Source organism: Heliangelus exortis, chromosome 22 (assembly GCF_036169615.1).
Source record: "Heliangelus exortis chromosome 22, bHelExo1.hap1, whole genome shotgun sequence".
Classification (NCBI taxonomy): domain Eukaryota; kingdom Metazoa; phylum Chordata; class Aves; order Apodiformes; family Trochilidae; genus Heliangelus; species Heliangelus exortis.
The window spans coordinates 8,053,804-8,072,146 of NC_092443.1; the positions used below are offsets into that span (position 1 = coordinate 8,053,804).

The 18,343-nt window shown below is 39.4% G+C and overlaps 1 protein-coding gene across 9 annotated transcripts in view; it reads right to left on the minus strand.

Moving 5' to 3' along the window:
* Positions 1-16,898, minus strand: part of CNTRL (centriolin) — a 30,601-nt gene extending 13,703 nt beyond the window's left edge. Inside the window, exons 1-21 of one of the 9 annotated variants that reach the window (XM_071766336.1) lie at positions 16,651-16,755; positions 16,111-16,233; positions 15,137-15,377; positions 14,558-14,691; positions 14,048-14,178; positions 13,612-13,753; positions 12,977-13,163; positions 12,669-12,862; positions 11,455-11,502; positions 10,786-10,905; positions 9,985-10,210; positions 9,416-9,525; positions 8,122-8,316; positions 5,392-5,545; positions 4,536-4,756; positions 3,714-3,890; positions 3,194-3,328; positions 2,180-2,325; positions 1,771-1,951; positions 456-635; positions 23-202 (exon numbers count right to left, since the gene is read on the minus strand). In XM_071766336.1, the coding sequence (XP_071622437.1) occupies positions 23-202; positions 456-635; positions 1,771-1,951; positions 2,180-2,325; positions 3,194-3,328; positions 3,714-3,890; positions 4,536-4,756; positions 5,392-5,545; positions 8,122-8,316; positions 9,416-9,525; positions 9,985-10,210; positions 10,786-10,905; positions 11,455-11,502; positions 12,669-12,862; positions 12,977-13,163; positions 13,612-13,753; positions 14,048-14,178; positions 14,558-14,691; positions 15,137-15,344 (3,069 nt within the window). In that variant the 5' untranslated portion in view covers positions 15,345-15,377; positions 16,111-16,233; positions 16,651-16,755. Of the gene's footprint in view, positions 1-22; positions 203-455; positions 636-1,770; positions 1,952-2,179; positions 2,326-3,193; positions 3,329-3,713; positions 3,891-4,535; positions 4,757-5,391; positions 5,546-6,557; positions 6,741-8,121; positions 8,317-9,415; positions 9,526-9,984; positions 10,211-10,785; positions 10,931-11,454; positions 11,503-12,668; positions 12,863-12,976; positions 13,164-13,611; positions 13,754-14,047; positions 14,179-14,557; positions 14,692-15,136; positions 15,378-15,566; positions 15,683-16,110; positions 16,234-16,486 lie in introns of those variants that run through there. The other 8 variants (XM_071766337.1, XM_071766340.1, XM_071766338.1 and 5 more) reach the window with 8 other exon arrangements.
* Positions 16,899-18,343: the final 1,445 nt, after the last annotated feature.

Genomic DNA, 18,343 nt, shown 5'->3' on the forward strand with positions numbered 1-18,343 from the left:
TTAATTACCAATGTTGCTTTACCTCAGCTCTCTCCTGATTGATTCTGAGCACAGTCCCATGAAGAGCCTTCAGCTGATTTTTAGCAATGGAGAGCTCTGTGGCTGCCAGTTTATCTGAAGTAATGACTGCTCTCTTTAATTCCTTTAGTTCTTTATCTAGACTGACAAATTGCATTTGTGCCCTGGCATCTTCTGTTTTTTTCTGAAAGCCAAGAAAACAGTAGGTAAAAAGCAGCAAGGAAGAAAAGCTTTCTGTGGGCATTTTGTGTGCACAGAAGTAACATAAACACTCAAGCAAGGACAACCAATAAAATTTAAGGGAAAGAAAGATGCTGTAATTTAACTTTTGTGTTCCTTTCTGTATATTTCATCTGTCTTAGATAGCAAAATAATTTGGAAGCTTTTGAATCTTTTTTTCCTGAGCAGTCAAACACAGTGCATAGATTCCTTCATACCCTTTTCTCCAAATCTTCCAGTTGAGCAAGAATAGTTTCTTTCTCTTCATCTGCCTCTTGGAGCTGTTGGTCAGCAAGGCCCTGAATTTCTTCCATGCTCTTTATTTTTTCATGTAAATGCTGAATTTCATTCTGTAACTGATGGACCTTGTTCTTATTCTGCCTGTTTTCAGCTTTAACCTGTAAGTGAAATAAGTCAGAATGGGCAGCTGGAAATATATTATTTTTAAACCAAAACTCATTCAGTTTTAATGAAAAAACTTCGTGGGAAATGCAGTTACCAGCAAACTTTGTACCAAGAAAGAAAGGAAAGAGAACTGCTTTGCCACTCTGTTACATTTTAAAAGTTATTTTGGTATTAGTCTGTATGGTGACCTTTTGTGGTTACTGTATCTCTTTTTCTACATATAATTAAACTCTTTGTTGCCTCTGAGACACATCAGTCTTAATTCTAATCCATTAAATAATCAGGCAAATATAAGAAAGACAATAAATAAGAATTAGACTCCATTGCTACCTGAATACCAAGTAGTGGGTCTCAGAGGAGGAGGGTAGCAAAACTACAAAGTGGTAAGACTTTACAGATTTGCAAAGTAAGAGAGGAAGGATTTTTTTTGTTTGTTTGAATAGAATCATAGAATCCTAGGGGTTGGAAGGGACCTCGAAAGATCATCTAGTCCAACCCCCCCTGCCAGAGCAGGGCCCCCTAGAGTACATCCCCTAGGAACGTGTCCAGGTGGGTTTTGAATGTCTCCAGTGAAGGAGACTCCACAACCCCCCTGGGCAGCCTGTTCCAGGGCTCTGTCACCCTTACAGTAAAAAAATTTTTTCTGATATTCAACTTGAACCTCCTATGCTCCAATTTACACCCATTACCCCTTGTCCTATCACTGGTCACCACTGAGAAAAGCCTAACTCCATCTCCCTGACACTCACCCCTTACATATTTGAAAACATTGATGAGGTCACCCCTCAGTCTCCTTTTCTCCAAACTAAAGAGACCCAGCTCCCTCAGCCTTTCCTCATAAGGGAGATGCTCCACTCCCTTAATCATCTCAGTAGCTCTGCACTGGACTCTTTCAAGCACTTCCCTGTCCTTCTTGAACTGAGGGGCCCAGAACTGGACACAATACTCCAGGTGTGGCCTCACCAATGCAGAATAGAGGGGGAGGAGAACCTCTCTTGACCTACTAACCACACCCTTTCTAATGCACCCCAGGATGCCAACTGTAATGAAACTTGATCATTCAGCTGCAAGTTACATTTCTCTAAGCTGAAATCATCTGACTCTTGTTTTTGTTGCTCTGATACATGCCTGTCTGTATTTCTCCTGCACTGCTTCCAGTTTTTCCTGCTGGGATGCCATTTCTTCCTGCAGTTGTCTCTGTTTAGCCCATGCTTTTTCTTTTTCCCTCTGAGCACCAGCAAGGATGTCATTCAGTTCTCTCTGCAGATTTCCAAGGCTTTGCCCTAAAACATCAGCTGAATTCTGACACCTGAAAGAGAAACAATCCGAGTTCAAAGACAGAAATCAGTGATTTGAAATTATGATGCCAGGTACAGAAAGAATGAAGCCTAATGCAATAATGCAAGTTTAAGACATCCAATGTAAATGGATCCAAGTGCAGCCAACTCTATTTATACCCTTGGCTTTGTTTGTTATCTCTCAGACACTTTCCCCTTTGACATGCACAAATTTAACACTCTACTTCTATTTTACTCACTTAATCTCTCCAGCTCCTGCCTGAAGTTTTTGCTTGAGCTCATTTATACGAGCTAAGACTTCCTCAGGATGAATTAAGTTACCAACCACGTGGTTTAGCTGATTCTGGAGATCTTTAAGCTGTTGTTTCAGGAGATTATTGTCTCCCTAAAAAAAAAAAAAAAAGACCAAAACCAAACAACAAACAGACAGAAAAACACAACTCATCAACACAACTGTAAGTAAGCCAACACACAAGCAATGAAAGGCAGAATTTTTTAATGCCCAGATCTGTTTCAGGGTTTTTGTTACTGCTGGGTTTTGTTTTGGGTTGGTTTTATAAGGAAGAGTTTGTGGTAGTTTTGGTGTTTTGGTTTGGTTTGCTTTTGGTTTGTTTTTTTGTGGTTTTTTTGTTTGTTTTCTTAATAAAGAATCCAAACATTTTTTTCAGGCCTGAACAAATATCTACAACAAAAAAAGAAAACTCAAAAAAAAATCTTTGCTTTGCAGTTTTCTTTATGTTGGAAATATTTAAATGCCAATTAAAAGAATGAACTAATCCTTTCCTTAAACTGAAGAAGTTCTGTTTTTACAGAAGCAAAGCCCAGGGACACACAGAATCCTGTCACACTACCTATCCATAACAGTTTTGTGGCAATTCAGCAAGATTCCTCAGGATCACAGCTTTAAACAGAGGCAGTAAGTTCTGCTTTAGGGATCACATCAATTTTTTCTTCTTTATCCAAATACTTTTCTTACTGACATGATGAAGCTTGTAGGAAACAAAGATACAATTTATCAGTCCCTCTGATAGAACTGAGCAGCTCTGAAATAATTTCAAAAGTCAATCTAAACACCTAAAATAGATAAAAGGTTATGGTGTAGGGTGTCTGGGAAAATTAAAAGTCAGGAAAGTTACTACTGAACTTCAAAACAAGGTTCATACAAAACCTTTTAAAATTGTTACCCCTTTGCCCCAAAGGAGCAGGGAAACAGTGGGTAACAGGTAGTTTTTTGAAGGCAACAAATACCTCACCTGCAATTGTTTAAACTGAGAAAGAAGCTTGTAATTTTGTTGCTCCTTTTCTTCTGCTAGTTGTGCTTTGGTCAGAGCATTCTCTAATGCTTGCCTTTCTTTTTCCAGTTCAGCTTGCAGGGCTGACAATTCCATCTGCAAACAGAAAAACTTCAGATTAGGATCACCACTCCCAACCTAATCTGTCACCCAAATACCCAACAGTTGTATTTCTTGAAACAATAACAACGTGACAAAGTCTCAAAAAAACCCCAACAAACCAAAAAAAAACCAAACAACCCCAAACAAAACCAAACAACAAAAACCAACAAACCAAAAAAAACCCAAACACACACACAAAAAATAAAAACCAACAGAACTCCAAACATCTCAGATTAATTCATGGGTATAAAAATAACAGGTATAATTCCTAAGAGTTTTTTTGCAAGTCACTGCTGGAGATGTGGCATGGAGGAAAGCTGGGTTTGTCCCTTGTCCCAGGGCAGGTTTCCCTTTGGCAGCACAAGAGCTCTGCTCTTACTTGGCTAAGGTGTTTCAGCCTTTCCAATTCTTCTTTTTGCTGCTTGGCTTCAGTGTCTCTGTCTCTTAGCTGGGCTTCCAGTTCAGCCTCATAGGCCCTGATGTCCCCTTGTGCATCCTGAAGGGATTCATTCATTTCTTGCTGCTCCTGGAGTGCACTCTGCAGCACTGTAATTTCCTGGAATTTTACACACACTTTAGAAACACACAGGATAGCCAGGATTTCTTGGACTACACTGTCTCTCTTCCTCTGTTCCTCAGAGACTCAACATCAGTGTGACAGATGAGAACAGAGTGACCCTGACCACTGAACATTCCAAGTTCAAGTCCAAGTTCAGTGCTGCTGCTGTGACACAGTCCAAAAATCTACACTCAGGTGAGAGAGGTGTGACCTGCAGTGATGCACATTTGCTCCTGGTCCTAAGGTTTACATAAAACTTCTCAGCATACTGAGACATCTCTTTAAATAACTGGTTGATGGGACAGACACAAGCTGATAACATGCACATCCTCAGCTGGTGACACTAATGCAACTCACTCTGAAATCAGCTGCAAGTTCTCTCCTAGAACCATCTGAAAGGTAAAGTTTGCATTTCTGAGACATCTACCATAAAGTACAGATTTAGTGTCTCTCTTGTAACTGGTTCTGAAGGCCAAATTCCACTCTTAATGTGCATGGGCACATCTAACTGAAGTTAAAAAAAAAGATATTTTGCCTAAGGAACTATGCTTTGCTGTTCCAAATTTGGTCTTTTTTTTGCTCAGTATTTTCATGTTTATTCTTACCTATTTGAATTTAGAAATAAACAGCATTAAGCCTTACTTTTTTCATATTTTCTGCATCCATGGCAGCTACTTCCAGGTTGTTTCTTTCCTTCTCTAGATCTGCCACTCTTTGCAGCAGAGATTCTTTATCCTTCCTCAACTCCTTACATTCATCATTGGCTTGTTTTGCCTGACATTTCACACTTTCCAGGTATTCCTGTAATCCAATTATAATACTTTCCAAATCCTTTTTCAGTGCTTCATTTGTTGCTATTTGACCTGCAGAAATACAAAACGAATTTGAGACAGTCAAGAAAACACTTATGAAGCAAACAAAACTGCCTCTTCAAGTCAGTTTCCAAAACTCAGAGGATCCAACTGATGCACAGAATGTAAAAGAGACTCCTATAGAGGCCACAATCATATAAATGAATCTCAATCAGCTTGAGTACCAGCTATGCAACAGCTCTTGAATAGTTTAGATTAATATCTGAAGTAGAAATTTAAAAAATGACATTGTAAATGTATTGATAATACTTCACTCACACAATTAAAACCAGAGTAATCCTTTGTTCTGCTGTGACAACAATCAATATGTTAAGTAACAAATAAACCACTCAGCTGAGACTTGATCAAGGCCCTTCCTGCCTTGACATTTTCATCCTGAACCCCAGAGCAAGTCACTCACATGGTCAAAGGAGTTGTCTGCTTCCCCTGTCTTAAAAAAAAAAAAAATCCTGCAAACCACCCCCTGCCAACCATGTACAAGTGTGGTGGATATAGTGAAAAAAAAAAAAAAGTACACAAAGTGTCCTTTCAGATCAGTTAACAATAGCTAAACAAAACTGAATCCTCAATGCAGCTGTTGTGTTATCCAAGATTCAAGAAATACTAAGACAAAAAGAAAAATTTACCATCAGTGAGCTGTTGCTCCAAGTCCTTGATTTCCTCAGTTTCCTTGGCAATCCTCGAGAGCATCTCATCCAGGCGACTCTCAAGCTGTTTGTACTGTTTGCTCATTACCTCAAACTGCTGCTCTTTACTTGCTTTTTGAGCTTTCATGTGAGCCTGTAAATTAACAGTTGAGAAAATGAGACATCAATTCAGATTTTAAAAAGCCAAACCAAATATTTAAGCTCAGTTCTGCAGTGTCTCATTCACAGCAATGAAAGTCCCAAGTGCAGCACATGTTGGGGTGCTTGGGTTTGGTTTTTTTGTTGTTATTTTTCAAAAAATCCCAGAGGAAAAAAAGCAACTTGTGTGACTAACAGCACCTTCAGTAGTCTCCCCCTTGCCCAGACATGATGAATAAGGCCTGCATTTATAAATTATTAGTCACAGCCACTACCTTTCTTACTGCTTTCACTTTTTGTTGTACTAGTTCCTCTTTCAGTCAAGAACAAACATGATTTCTCTGGAAGCTTTAATCCTGTCATCCTGCTCTTTGCAGCAGATGATGCTTTAGAACTTGTCAGGTCACCACCCAAAGGAAAATACTTGGAACTGTGACCAAGTCAGGCCAACTTTAGAGCAAGTATTTACTTACAGCAGTTTGTTTTGTTTTGTTTTTTTAACACTGTACCTGCAGCTCACACAGATTTCAGTCAGGACTTGATGCATTGAGTATTAAGTTAGCTGGGTGGTTCAGCTGTATCCAAAAGTAGGTTATTAGCACAGTACAGTGCTCTATGTGTCTCACTTGTATGAAATTACAGCTCAAATGCCAGAAATCAGAATTACACTGGTGTAATAAAATGCACCTTTTTCATGGTACTTGAGAAGTAAATTCAGCTAGCAGCAGAAATTTTAAGTACCCAGAAATACCACTTCTAAAGATGCTTCTCAAACAAAAGTAATGGGTAAAACCACAGTTTTCTGTATTTTCACTGTAGTCAACCCAAAGCTGTTTTTAAGATCCACACGAGCACAGTTCAGTTTGTCACCTTGCTCAAGACAAACTCCCGTGCAGCTTTCCAAGGGGAAAATCCAACAAGTCAGCCCCGAGCAGAGGCTCTGCTGCTGCTGCTGAGTCATTTTGTGCAGCTGCCGAATGCCACAAGAAAGAACCCCCGGCACTTACAGCTTCGCCTTTGTCTTTTCTTCCTCCGGTAACATTTGCAAAACGCCCCACCCCTGAGCTAGAGTTCATCTGACTCCAGAACCGGGACCTTCCGCTCCGAGAGCGCTGAGCAGAGGCTCCGCGGGAGGCCGGGCCGGAGCTCCGCGCCCCGCGGTGGGTTGGTCCCGGCTGCCGCTTCCTGTGTTGTGATTTGAAGCGAGGGGCGGGGGGGTCCCGCCTGAACCCCGCACTGCCCTTCCTCTAGCACTGAACTGCTGAGAGAAGGAAAAAAAAAAAAAAAAAAAAATGCATTTTTCCGAAGCGTTTGCAAAGCTTCTGCTGAGAGCCGGAGCTGAGCAGAGGCTTTGTGTGCTTAAAAGCATCAAGCTGGCCTGAGAAGCTTCCATGTAAAAAAAAAAAAAAAAAAAAAGGACCTAAGGTTTTTAAAAAACACTGTTTAAAAAGTATTATGTATTTGAATATTCCATTTCATTTCGATTTAAAATTTCTGTAGATGTTTGCAGTACCAAAACAAAGTTTAATAACTTGGAAATCAAAAGTCTTGTTTCCTGGAGATCAAAAAAAAAAAAAGACTGTCAAGCTTGCATCCAGCTTTGCTCCAGCTGCTCTGGACCTCTGAGACCTTCTCAACTCTAACAGTAACAGCAGCATTAGCTCCCCTAAAAAGACAGCATTAAATAACTTCAGAATTAGAACTATTTATTGAAAATATGTTCTGCCTTTAGGATGTGGAAAGCCCAAGCTGCTGCCCTCAGCTGCCTGCAGTTCACAGGCTGGAACATGATCATCAGACATCTCCAGGGCAGGACAGCCTCATCTGCTGCTCCAGGCAGTTTCTGTAGTCCCACCTCTTCCAAAGATACTTTTGTGCCAATGCAAGAGCTCTCTGACAAAGCAAGACCTCAGCTACAGGCCTGCAGCACTTACACAGACCTATACATCTTTTTATGGACCAGATTCTACAAAAAGGTGCTTGAAGGATTTCTTACTCAGAACTCACCCAAAGGCTCTGCACATCATGTTTTTGCAGAGCACAGAGATCTAGTTTGTAACCTGCTGTAAAGCAACTGCAGTGAAAATTAGTTGCTTGTGTGTTTTGCTGAAGTTGTTTGGTTTTCTTTTTTAAATAGTGAGCTGTATGATTTTCAACTGATAGCAGCTGAAGAAGCTGATAAATAGCAAAACAATGTGTCATTCATAAAATAGGCACAACTGAGTGGCAATCATATTATCATAGAATTGGCTGGGTTGGAAGGGACCTCAGAGCTCATCAAGTCCAACCCTTGCTCCACTCCCCCCGTGGTTCCCAGCCCATGGCACTGAGTGCCACATCCAGGCTCTTTTGAAATATCTCCAGGGATGGAGAATCCACCCCTTCCCTGGGCAGCCCATTCCAATGGCTGAGCACCCTCTCCAGAAAGAAATTCTTTCTAATGTCCAACCTAAACCTCCCCTGGCACAACTTGAGACCTCTTGTGCCCTCTTGTCTTGCTAAAATCAGTTAAAAGAGGCTCTACCACATTTCTCAGTGACTGAAAAATGACTTGAGATTTGTTCTACTCACATGTCTTGGATCTTCAGGATTTACAGAAGCAAGAGAACTCTGCAAGTCTTCAAGCTCTTTCTGCTTTTTCCCTATTTCTCTTTTCTGTTTCTCCAGATGTTTTTCCAGATCCAGAGCTTCCTTGCGGAGCTGATGCAAGAGTTTTATCTTTTCACTCAACTGCTGCTCAAGGCTTTCCTTGTTGGCCTGGGATATCTGGAGACAGCATTAGGACCTTGGGTAAATTACTTTAATTGGAAATACACAGCTGATAAAAGTTCTTGAAAGTTGAATCAGACTGCTAAGTTTGGTCTAACAGCTTGCCTACAAAAATCTATTGTTTTGAATCTTCTTTACTTAAGATTAAGATAACAAAAACTCATAAGATTTTCTCAAAAAAAGAGAAAATAGAAAAATAATTGGTTTATGGTAACTCTAAGTTTCATGTCTTTGATCTACAAACCAAGAAACACCAGAACCATCATCCTAAAGTGTTTTTTTTTTTTTTCAAACAAGACTTCAAAAGTCTTCTGTATAATCCCTTCTTGCAGTCTTAAGATGATTATCAGTAATGGTTTATTTCCCTTCCCAGTTATGACTTCTTAAGTTAAATATAGATAAGATCTTTAAGCAAGTTTAAAAACTAAAAATAGCATTAATTTATGACAGTTGTTGGTAAAACGGAAGATACAATTTTAATGCTGATAAATGTTTTATAATTAATTCTTGCTGCCAGGCATGGAGTTGTGCTGCTGTTATTAGCTGCAGAACTAAATCTTCAGTTATATTCCCAAAAGGCCTTTTCTGGTAAATCAGCCTCTGTTCAATCCATACAGCCATCCTGAGAGGCTCAGGAAGAACTTTCTGTCTCATGAAGATGTGTGTCACATCCCAGGTGCTGCTCATGGCTGTCACCTCCTGCTCTGTCTAAAACCTCAAGAACCCCAAGCTTGTGGTGATTGGAGAAATTCAAATTCAAATCTCCTGCAGGCTAATGCAGTGACCCCTAATGGTTCACTTACTGCAGTACTCAAATCTGTATTTACTTTCTTCCAAAGCATTCTGGGGAAGGTGAACCAGCACCAGCAGCATCACTTGGAACATGTTAACATGCAGCTAACTGCATTCCTGCCCTGACAGCTGATTTACACACAAGCTATCAAAAAACTAAGATTTTTCTGCTATGTGACAAATGGATTTACACATGTAAAATGGACCCTCCCTTTAAAAAAGAATGGGGAGAAAACCAGTGAATTTCTACATCAGAGCTTTGAATGCTTTCCCCTGCTATTCACGTAGCAACTTCTGTGCATACTTTTTTCTGAGCCAGAGCATCCTCCAGTTGTTGCAGTTCCTCTGTTACTTTCAAAACTTGTTGCTCTGCATTTCCTATTGCACTTTGAAGTTCCTCTAATCTTCTTTGTGCTGCAGACAAACAGAAAAAACCAAAACCCACAGAATACACTATAATATTCTGCATGGCATTGATACACATTTCCTGTTAGCATGTAAATCAGGATGCATTTTATTAGAACAGGGGTAATCACAGCTCATACTTTTGTGTTTCTCAAAAAGTATGACAAGTTTTTTAACAAGTCTTATACAATCAAATTATTGCATCAGATATGAAACCTCTCGGGCATTCTCTTTTTAATAATATTTCATCCTTCCATTCTGAGTTATCTTAAAATAAAAGCAAAAAGAAATCATAATGGTTTTGACCCAAAAATGCATCAAGTCCAGTGTTTAGAAATTACAGCACTTACAGTCTTAGACTTGCTTTTGCTACTCTCATGTCAAATAAGTGTTAAGTATTAAATCAGTGGAATAAACTACACTGATACACAAATTTTAATTTTTACTTGATAAGCATTAAGGCTTTACCTGAATTAATCTTTTTTTCTTTATCCTCTAGTTGTTCATCTAGAGTTTGGAGCTGCAAATCCAGCTGGGGTTTCCTAGAGAAATCATTTTCATCCAGTTGCACTTTTCCAAACTCAATGTGCTGAGCTTTGTTGGCAATGTAGCCTTCTCTTATGAACATATTTCTTTTATATCTGGCCTTGCCAATGTATGGGCTTTCACCAGGCACATCATCCAGTTCAACATCCTGAAATGTGTGAAGCAACATGTCTGTCCATCTCTCTCAGAAGTATGGTTGCACTCAACTCTTGATACACATTTAACTCTCTCAGCAAGCATACAAAGGAAACCCAATTGGAAATTAAAATAGTTAGAAGAAAACAGACTGCACAGGTGACTTGATTGGCCTTGAACTTTCTTGTTATTTTATAACAGAATTAAAACCAAACAAACCCAGTACTAGCACTGTTGTAAGAACATTCTGGTTTGTGGAATTTCTCCAAGTGAAAGGGCCTCCAAAATTAAGCCAGAAGAAAGGGCTATCATTTGTTTGCATAATAATTAGACTGAAGTGTTTTTTTACTGACTCTACTTAGGTAAAATATATGAGTATAGGTATGTACTAAAGACATTAAATTTAATTCAATTTCAGTTTAGTTCAAACCTTGTACTTAAAAGTCTCTTAAAGTGAAATTTTTATATTTCATACCTAGTAACAAACTAGTATCTACTAGAATTACAGAAAAGCTGTTGCTTCCTATTTTCTAAGTTGAAATGCAAAAGAAACAACAATGAAAAGACCCATTAATTTTAAATTATTACCTCTGATGGAAAATAATTTAATGGCTCAAATTTGGCATCAATCTTGTAAAAGGCCAATTCCTGCTCCAGTTCATATTGCTTCTGGCAGGCTCGGGTCAGCTCCATTGTCTTCCTCTTTAACTAATAAACCAGTGAACAATGTCAGCTGCATTCATTCCAGTGCCACCATGAGCATTTATGTTTCAGTTCAGTAGAGAGCAGGGCAGGGACATTAATTTGGAAAGAGAGCTCACATCAGAAAACATTAAAATGGTGTCTTTTGGATCAAGAATAACACAAAGTGCAATAATATTATAAGACACAATAAGATAACTAAGAGTAGACAAGAACCTCACAATGTCACACAAATGATCACATGAAGGGTCTTTTCAGTTTACATTTCAGTGCTTGAAAACAGATTTGTCACTAATTTAGGATTAAAAATACTTTGGGTATTTGGGTGCAATCCTAAAGCAAGATCTACAACAAATTTACTGCTACTAATGAGCAGTGAGGACTGGTAACACTGTCTGTAAAAAAATGTAGCTCAGTCAGCAAGTGTTTACAGCCTGTGGAACTCAGTTTAGGTTTTGGGCTTTTTTGTTTGGTTGTTTTTTGTTGTGTGTTTTTTTTTTTAACAAAAGGTCCATCATGTGATTTCTTTTTAAAACAACTTTTGACACTGAATACCTGAGGAAGAACATGCAGCAAAACTCCAACAGACAGTGGAAAGCAAGGCTGACAGAGGAAAAGAAATACAACAGAGTGGGGTGAAGAAAAGGCTTACAGAAAGATTTTAACAACACAAAAATTAACCATGTTTCAGAGAAAAGAGTAAAAAAAAAAAAAAAAAGGACAGAAAGAAAGAAAAACATCAAGATAAATGTATTCAAAAACCATAGTGAACATCAAGCTCACTGGAATACTTTATGCAAATGTTCATACTTTATTAAACATGCAAATAAATCCTAGAAATAAAAATAACCATGCAACCCAGGAGCACAGTGGGGCTACCTTCAGTGAGGAATAAAGGCTCTGTGGAAAGGGAACTGTAACAAACCAACACACCAGCTAAAGGAAGAAAGAAGCAAGCAAAGTTTGTCATCAAAGGGTAAGAGTGGGTCAAGTTGCAAAATATATGCTGCTAAATCTCACTATACTGAAAACTACACTGTAGAAATAGACTGCAAGTTAGAGTATGTGTTCACAGAAACAGCTACAGAACTATCAGTGATAGTCTAAGGATAAAATTTTAGGAGACACATCTAACAAGCAAGATAAAAGCCAGATATTAAGTTGCCAGCAGGTCAATTACACAAGCACTGTCAAGTCAGTAAGATTTTTTCTCAGAGCCACTGTAGAAATCTCCAGTTTATAGCTACCAATGAAAGATACTTATATTTTACAAGATTTTGGGACAATGTTAACAAAGTAAACTAACAGACATTAGCCAAAATGATAATTAAGGGGTATTACTGACAATATAACTTGTGAGCAGATCCTGGTTTTGTAAAAGCATTTGATCTCTTGCTTTATTGCAGCAGCACTTTAAATTCTGAACAATGCAGGGGATTCAGTACACAGCAATGTAGCAGCTAGGGAACACCTCACCTTTCACCAACTGACAAGAATTTAAACAAAAAAAAGCTAGATGCAAATAAATAAGTTACCCTAAACCATAAATTATAAGAGTGACACTGAGTGCTGTTCAATATACTTACTTTTTCCAAAGAAAGAATATAAAAAAACTACTAGTTGAGGAATAATTACTCTAAAAAACTGAAGTACCTAAGTTTTGCCTCTCAATTTAAAAACAAAATCTTCAGCCATTTGAACTCTTATACTGACAGTTCTGTTTCCAGCAATTTTTCCAAGTATTTGCTTAGTGCAAGTGATTATCTTACCAATTCATTTTTGGTGTCCAGGTCCCTTCGTAGGTCTTCATAGCTTTGTTTCTGTTGCAAAGTCTTTTCTTTTAATGATTTGTTGACCTCATCTTGATGGCGAAGCTGCTCAAGTACTTTGGACTGCTTAAGTTTAAGGTTCTCCATCTCCTTCACAGTGTTTTCCAACTCTCTTTCCAATTTTTCTATCTCTTCTGAAAAACAAAGTAAGAGAAACAGTCGAACAGAAATCTTTTCCATCGAAACTAAAGTTTGGCATCATTCCTTAAAATTTTAACTTAGTTTCCTCACAATTTTATCAGTATTACCTAAATTAAACCTCTCTAGAGCTTCCTGCCTGTCACGACTTGTCACTGGCTGCCCATCCAAGTTCTCCAGTGCTCTCAGGTGGAATATGGTGTACAAGCGGTAGTGAGGCAGAGCTACAACTGGATTATCAGCAAGAAACAGAGAGCTCAGGTCTTGCAGGGGCTTCAGCTTGGCTATATCATGGAGCTAAATCAAAGACAAAGAGAATAATAATCAGACATCCTCCCAAGAATGATTAAATCCCCATTACTGAACTTCTGACTACACAGAATATTTTATGTTACGTCCAGCTCAGAGGATCTATTTTAACATTTATGCTGTAGTGGAATCTCTTTGTTCATGAGGAGTACTCAAAGTTATTAAGTTGCAAGGGACACCAACAAGAACATGCAAGAGTATTCACCTTTTTAATAACTTTTTAAAAATTTGTGCTTTCCTGAACGTAATACAGATTTATGCTTTGAATACCTGGCATAAAAGGAGACTTTTTCTGATAAACAACTTAGGCTGTATTTCAAAACACCTTGTGGAAAGACACTCAGCAGTTATTCAGAGTTGGTCAATTACTCTTAATATACCAGTTCACTTCATAAAAACATCTGAACAATTATTATTTATAACTACAATCACTTACTGATGATATTTTATTCTGTTTCAAATTAAGGATGCGCAGGGATCTCAGTTTCTTCCCCACCCACACTGGGATATGCTCAATCTCATTCCCTGAAAGGTTCAGCTTTTGTAGGTTCTGCATGTGTTCTACACCCTCAATTTTTCTGAAAATAGGAAGAAAAACATAATTTATCACGAAGCATTGCAAATTTACAGTGTAACTGAGGCACTGTGGATAAATTACAGCAAAATCTGTCTTAGATAATTCCCATCCACAAAATCAGCAGAACCAGGTTTTCACTGTCATGGGCTCAGAGTTCTGTTTAAATGACACCAGTTGATTTCAAAGTACTACATCAAGGCAAAAATAATAATTTCACAGCAAGACTGTTGCTCACTGTAGCAAAATCTTTACTAACACTCTACTGTATCTGGGCTTACCAAATGTTTCTGCTCACCTAATTCTGTTGCAAGACAAATTCAGCTCACGCAGCTTCATCAGTTTATCCAACTTCTCAATCTTCTCTATTTGGTTGTTACTAAGATTTAGGCTCTCTAGTTTAGAGCACTTTTCCAAGTTTTCTATGTACTATAGAACAGAGAATAAATCCATTAGCATTGCAGCTTTACTAATTTTTTTTTAATAGTAAGTCAGATTTCTATTTTTCACAGCCATCTATTCATTTAAAAATACAAAGTACTCTAACAGTTTATTAATCACAGTTACATGGTTGCATTCCAAAACCCTGCTTTAGATGCAGTCTTCCATAGTATTGGAATAGAAAAAGTAGATTTTAAATTTACAGTGGACCAGTCTTAGCTACATAATCAGGAAATTTCCATTAGAAAAAAACTCAGAACAGAAACCCCCAGCAACAAAAGTTTTATAATTGCACAAATTGATGGACTTTACTAAAAAACAAAAATTAATTTTTCACTTTAATTACCAGATATTTTCAGTAACTCACCTTAAATTTCTTGTTCCCATCCTTTGTGGAAGAAAGATTAAGTGAGCTTATATATTCCAAATTTTCCTGTTTTGACAGACCTTTTATAAGGGGTTCAGTAATGTACCTAACTCCTGGACGAACACCATTTTCATCTGAAATTAAACAGAGAAAATACCTTCAGTAGTGAAAGAACTGGTAATTTTTGTATTAGTCTCATTTCTGGGAATGAGACTGAATACTGGGTAAACACTGAAAATTATTCCCCCCTCCTGAGGGATGGAAAACCAGCACAGCAGCTGCATTTACAGGAAAAGTCTTGAAGAGTCTTGAAGAAGGTGCAGTTTGCATCTCCCTTTGCCAGTCCCCTCCCAGGCACATAATGCAAGGTGTAAGAGTCTCATTATTCTACACTGCTTTCATTACTAGCATTTCCACATCTGAGTAACCCCCCCAAAAAAAAAAATTCTGGGGAGTTCTTTCCAATAGATCATTAATCTATAATCACACAGTTCACAGAACACTTTTTATGGCTCTTTATGCTCTCAGTAGGTACTTTCATACCAGCAGTTATTTATAAAATACCACTATGAAACTTACACTCAACAGCAGCTTCTGTGTTTTCTGCAGTACCATCAAATTGTTGGTTCCTCTGCCCTGTGGTTTTGCAAGCAGATGGAGATGTCTGCTGGCCAAGAGGAGATGCTGATCTGGTACTGGTACTGCCAGGGGACATTGGACTAGATGGTGGAGAAGCTGACATCTGGGATTTTCTACATATTGCTTTTCTTACAGAGCCCTTCTTCATTGCCAAAAGTGCAGAATATCACATGACCAATATCTGGAAGAAGAGAAATAAACATCAGTCTATACATAAATCTAGACCTTAATGATTTGCATACCAACAAAATTGTCTTTTTAGCACAAGAAAATATTCCCAGCAATGATGTGGTGCCAAAAAAAGCCTATTTTAAACCAATCTGCTAATGAGTGACAGCTTCCAGTTTTCATGTGCTAACACATACCATACCAGGAACTAGTTGAACTGCTGAGTCTTGCACCTTATCTTGGTAACTGTCCTGCAATTTATGGTTTACACAAAGTCTGTCAGGTCTGGAGAGATTCTCAAGCCAGATTAACATGATTGGAAGTGGATAGAGAGAGAGGAATAGGATGCCAATTGTTTACACCATGGTTGAAATCACCCTTTGCAGCTAGAAGACCAAATACAAGGGAGAAAAAAAAAAAAAAAAAGCAACAGAGAAATAAAAGATATGAAAATCAACCTAGCACCACAATTCCTTAAGGGTTCCCCTTTCTGCTAACAAGTTACTCGGTGTCTGCCTGGGAAATTCCAGAGAATGTTAACAGAAACTTCCTCCAGTGACGAATACATTTCCCTGGGGGTAAGAGTAGAAGCAGTCATGTACACGTTGTGCTTGAACGCCCTGGTAGTGATCATCTTCGAGGGAGATTTTGACACAAACATACACCGAGTAAACAAAAAGCACACATAAAGACATCCTTGAAGACAGGAATGATTTTAAGGGAACTTTATCGATATGTGTGATTACCTTGCGTCTTGAGAAGATGTTCTTCATTAAAATGTGGGGTTTTTTTGTTGTGTTGTTGTTTGTTTGTTTTTTCCTGGATCTTTAAAAAGACCCAGAGAAGGCTCCGCTCACTCCTCTCCAATACTTGAGAAACAGAAAACATTCGGGGCCAAGGAGAGGAGACGGGAAGTGTCAGGGGAGGGCGCGGATGATGCCGAGCGAGCGGTAACCTACTTTGGAGAGCTTCTTCATGCTTTAAGCAGAGCAGATTGCCATTTTCCTGTGGCTTCTGGAGAACCCGTTGTGCCCTGGCAGTGCCAGTCCCGGCTCCCTCCCTCCCTCCCTCCCTCCCTCCCTCCCGCCCCTTCCCCGGCCACGGCGCCCCCCGAGCCCGCACCTGACAGGACGGGGACCCCCGGGGCGGCACGGGGCTGGGGGCTGAGCCCCGGGGAGAGCTCCTTCCACCGGCTGCAGACCGAGAGGCGATGGGGCAGCGGCGATGCCGACTGCCGGGCGGTCCCGCTTCCCGGCTCCCTGCCCTCAGGCCTCCGCTGTGATTACCTGCGTTGACATGGTAACGCCGTTCCACCGCTTCCCTCCCACCCGCGGCAGGCAGCTCTTGGCCTCCGGGCGGCCCCGAGTGATGACACCAGGCTCTCAGCGCACCTCTGCCCTGCTTCTCTTTACGCCGCCCGTTCCTCGTCCCCCCTCAGCCGCCAGGCCCGAGGTGCTGCGGCTCCTTTAAGAACCCGGCGCCAGGTGCCCGCCAGACGCCATCTTGTCTGGCTGTCTGAGGCCCGGGGAAGGGGCGGGGCAAGGCCACGCCCCTCTGCGCGAGGCTTTCCCGCCGCTCACGGCCCCGAGAGCGCGTGCGTCGCCTCATCCCACCGTTTCCCTCAGCGTTACCTCAGAGCTGCGTCGCTGCGGGAGGCTGAACTCTGAGGGGTTTTATTCTAATTAAAGCCCTAATGACTGTATAAATAATAACAATAATAATAAAAAAAGGCAACCCTGGTGCTTGTTGGCGGGTTGGTTACGGTTTCTTTGTTTTTTGGGGTTTTTTTGACTGCTTTATGTGTGCGTATGCATTACGCAGCGTATCGGTGTGAAAAGATTAATGGTTTTTAGGATGGAAGATGAGCGTTGGAAATTAATGCGACGTTTGAAATTGATAAGCTCAGGGCAGCAGGCCCAAGTTGCCGCCATTTATCACCATGGTGTTTAAATAAATGTAGCGACAGCCTGTGTTAGGGTGGGATCTCGACAGCCAGGTGTGATGTGCAGGGTTAAAAACCGGTAGGTCATGACTGGAAAAGGAATGTTGGAAAGGGACATAATTAGACTAAAAAGCCCACTATTACTTCAAATAATTGTTAGACTTCTAAAGTGTTTGCTTTGACCACTTGATCCCTGTTGTTTAGTTATTACCCACTTAAATTTAATTCTCATTGTTTGGTATTTAGTAGTAGATACTTGGGCCATAGTTTTTAATAGTATTAAGCACCTTACTTTTTTTGTAAGATTTTATTCTATATATTGTTACTTTCCTTCTAGTTTGTTCTGTCTAATGGGAAGCCCAAACTGACCTTGTAGTTTAATTTTCTATTGATCGGAAAGAGTTCTGTAAATGGCTTTCCCGTAAAGTTTGACTACAGAATTTGTTTAAACTTGCAAAGTCTTGCACAACTTCAGTTTGACTTTTCATAAACTTATTTGTTCAGGTCTTATTTTAGATATCAGGCACGCAAAGGGTTTGTCACTGATGTCTTTTTTTGCAAATGCTTTTTAAAATAATGCACGTTTTAGATGTGTTGTGCCCTAATATTTTCATATCATAGTAATGGAAGTACCCCAGAAGTTGGTATAATCAGGCGTACAAATTACTAAAAGAAATTCACAAGTGGAGAATATTTCAAAACAAAAACATTGAAACTTCTAGTCTAAACATATCAGTGCTTTATATTTGATGTAATTCAACTGTTGTTTTTCTTCACATGCAGTTTTAAAATCAATTTGATTTAAATACAAGCTGAATCTGATTTTTAGTTGAGAGTTTTTTTGCTACCTATTAAAATTATTTTTTTTTAATATAGGTGTCAAGCAGAGAGAAGATTCGAACTGATGTAGGATTGCTCTGGACATACTCAAAACTTTAAATCCTAAACTTAAAAACTCCCAAGTTTAGCTCTTCTGGCTTTCTTGAGAGGGGGCAATAACATTTTAGTAAAAACCTGATCTTTAGTTAATAATTAAC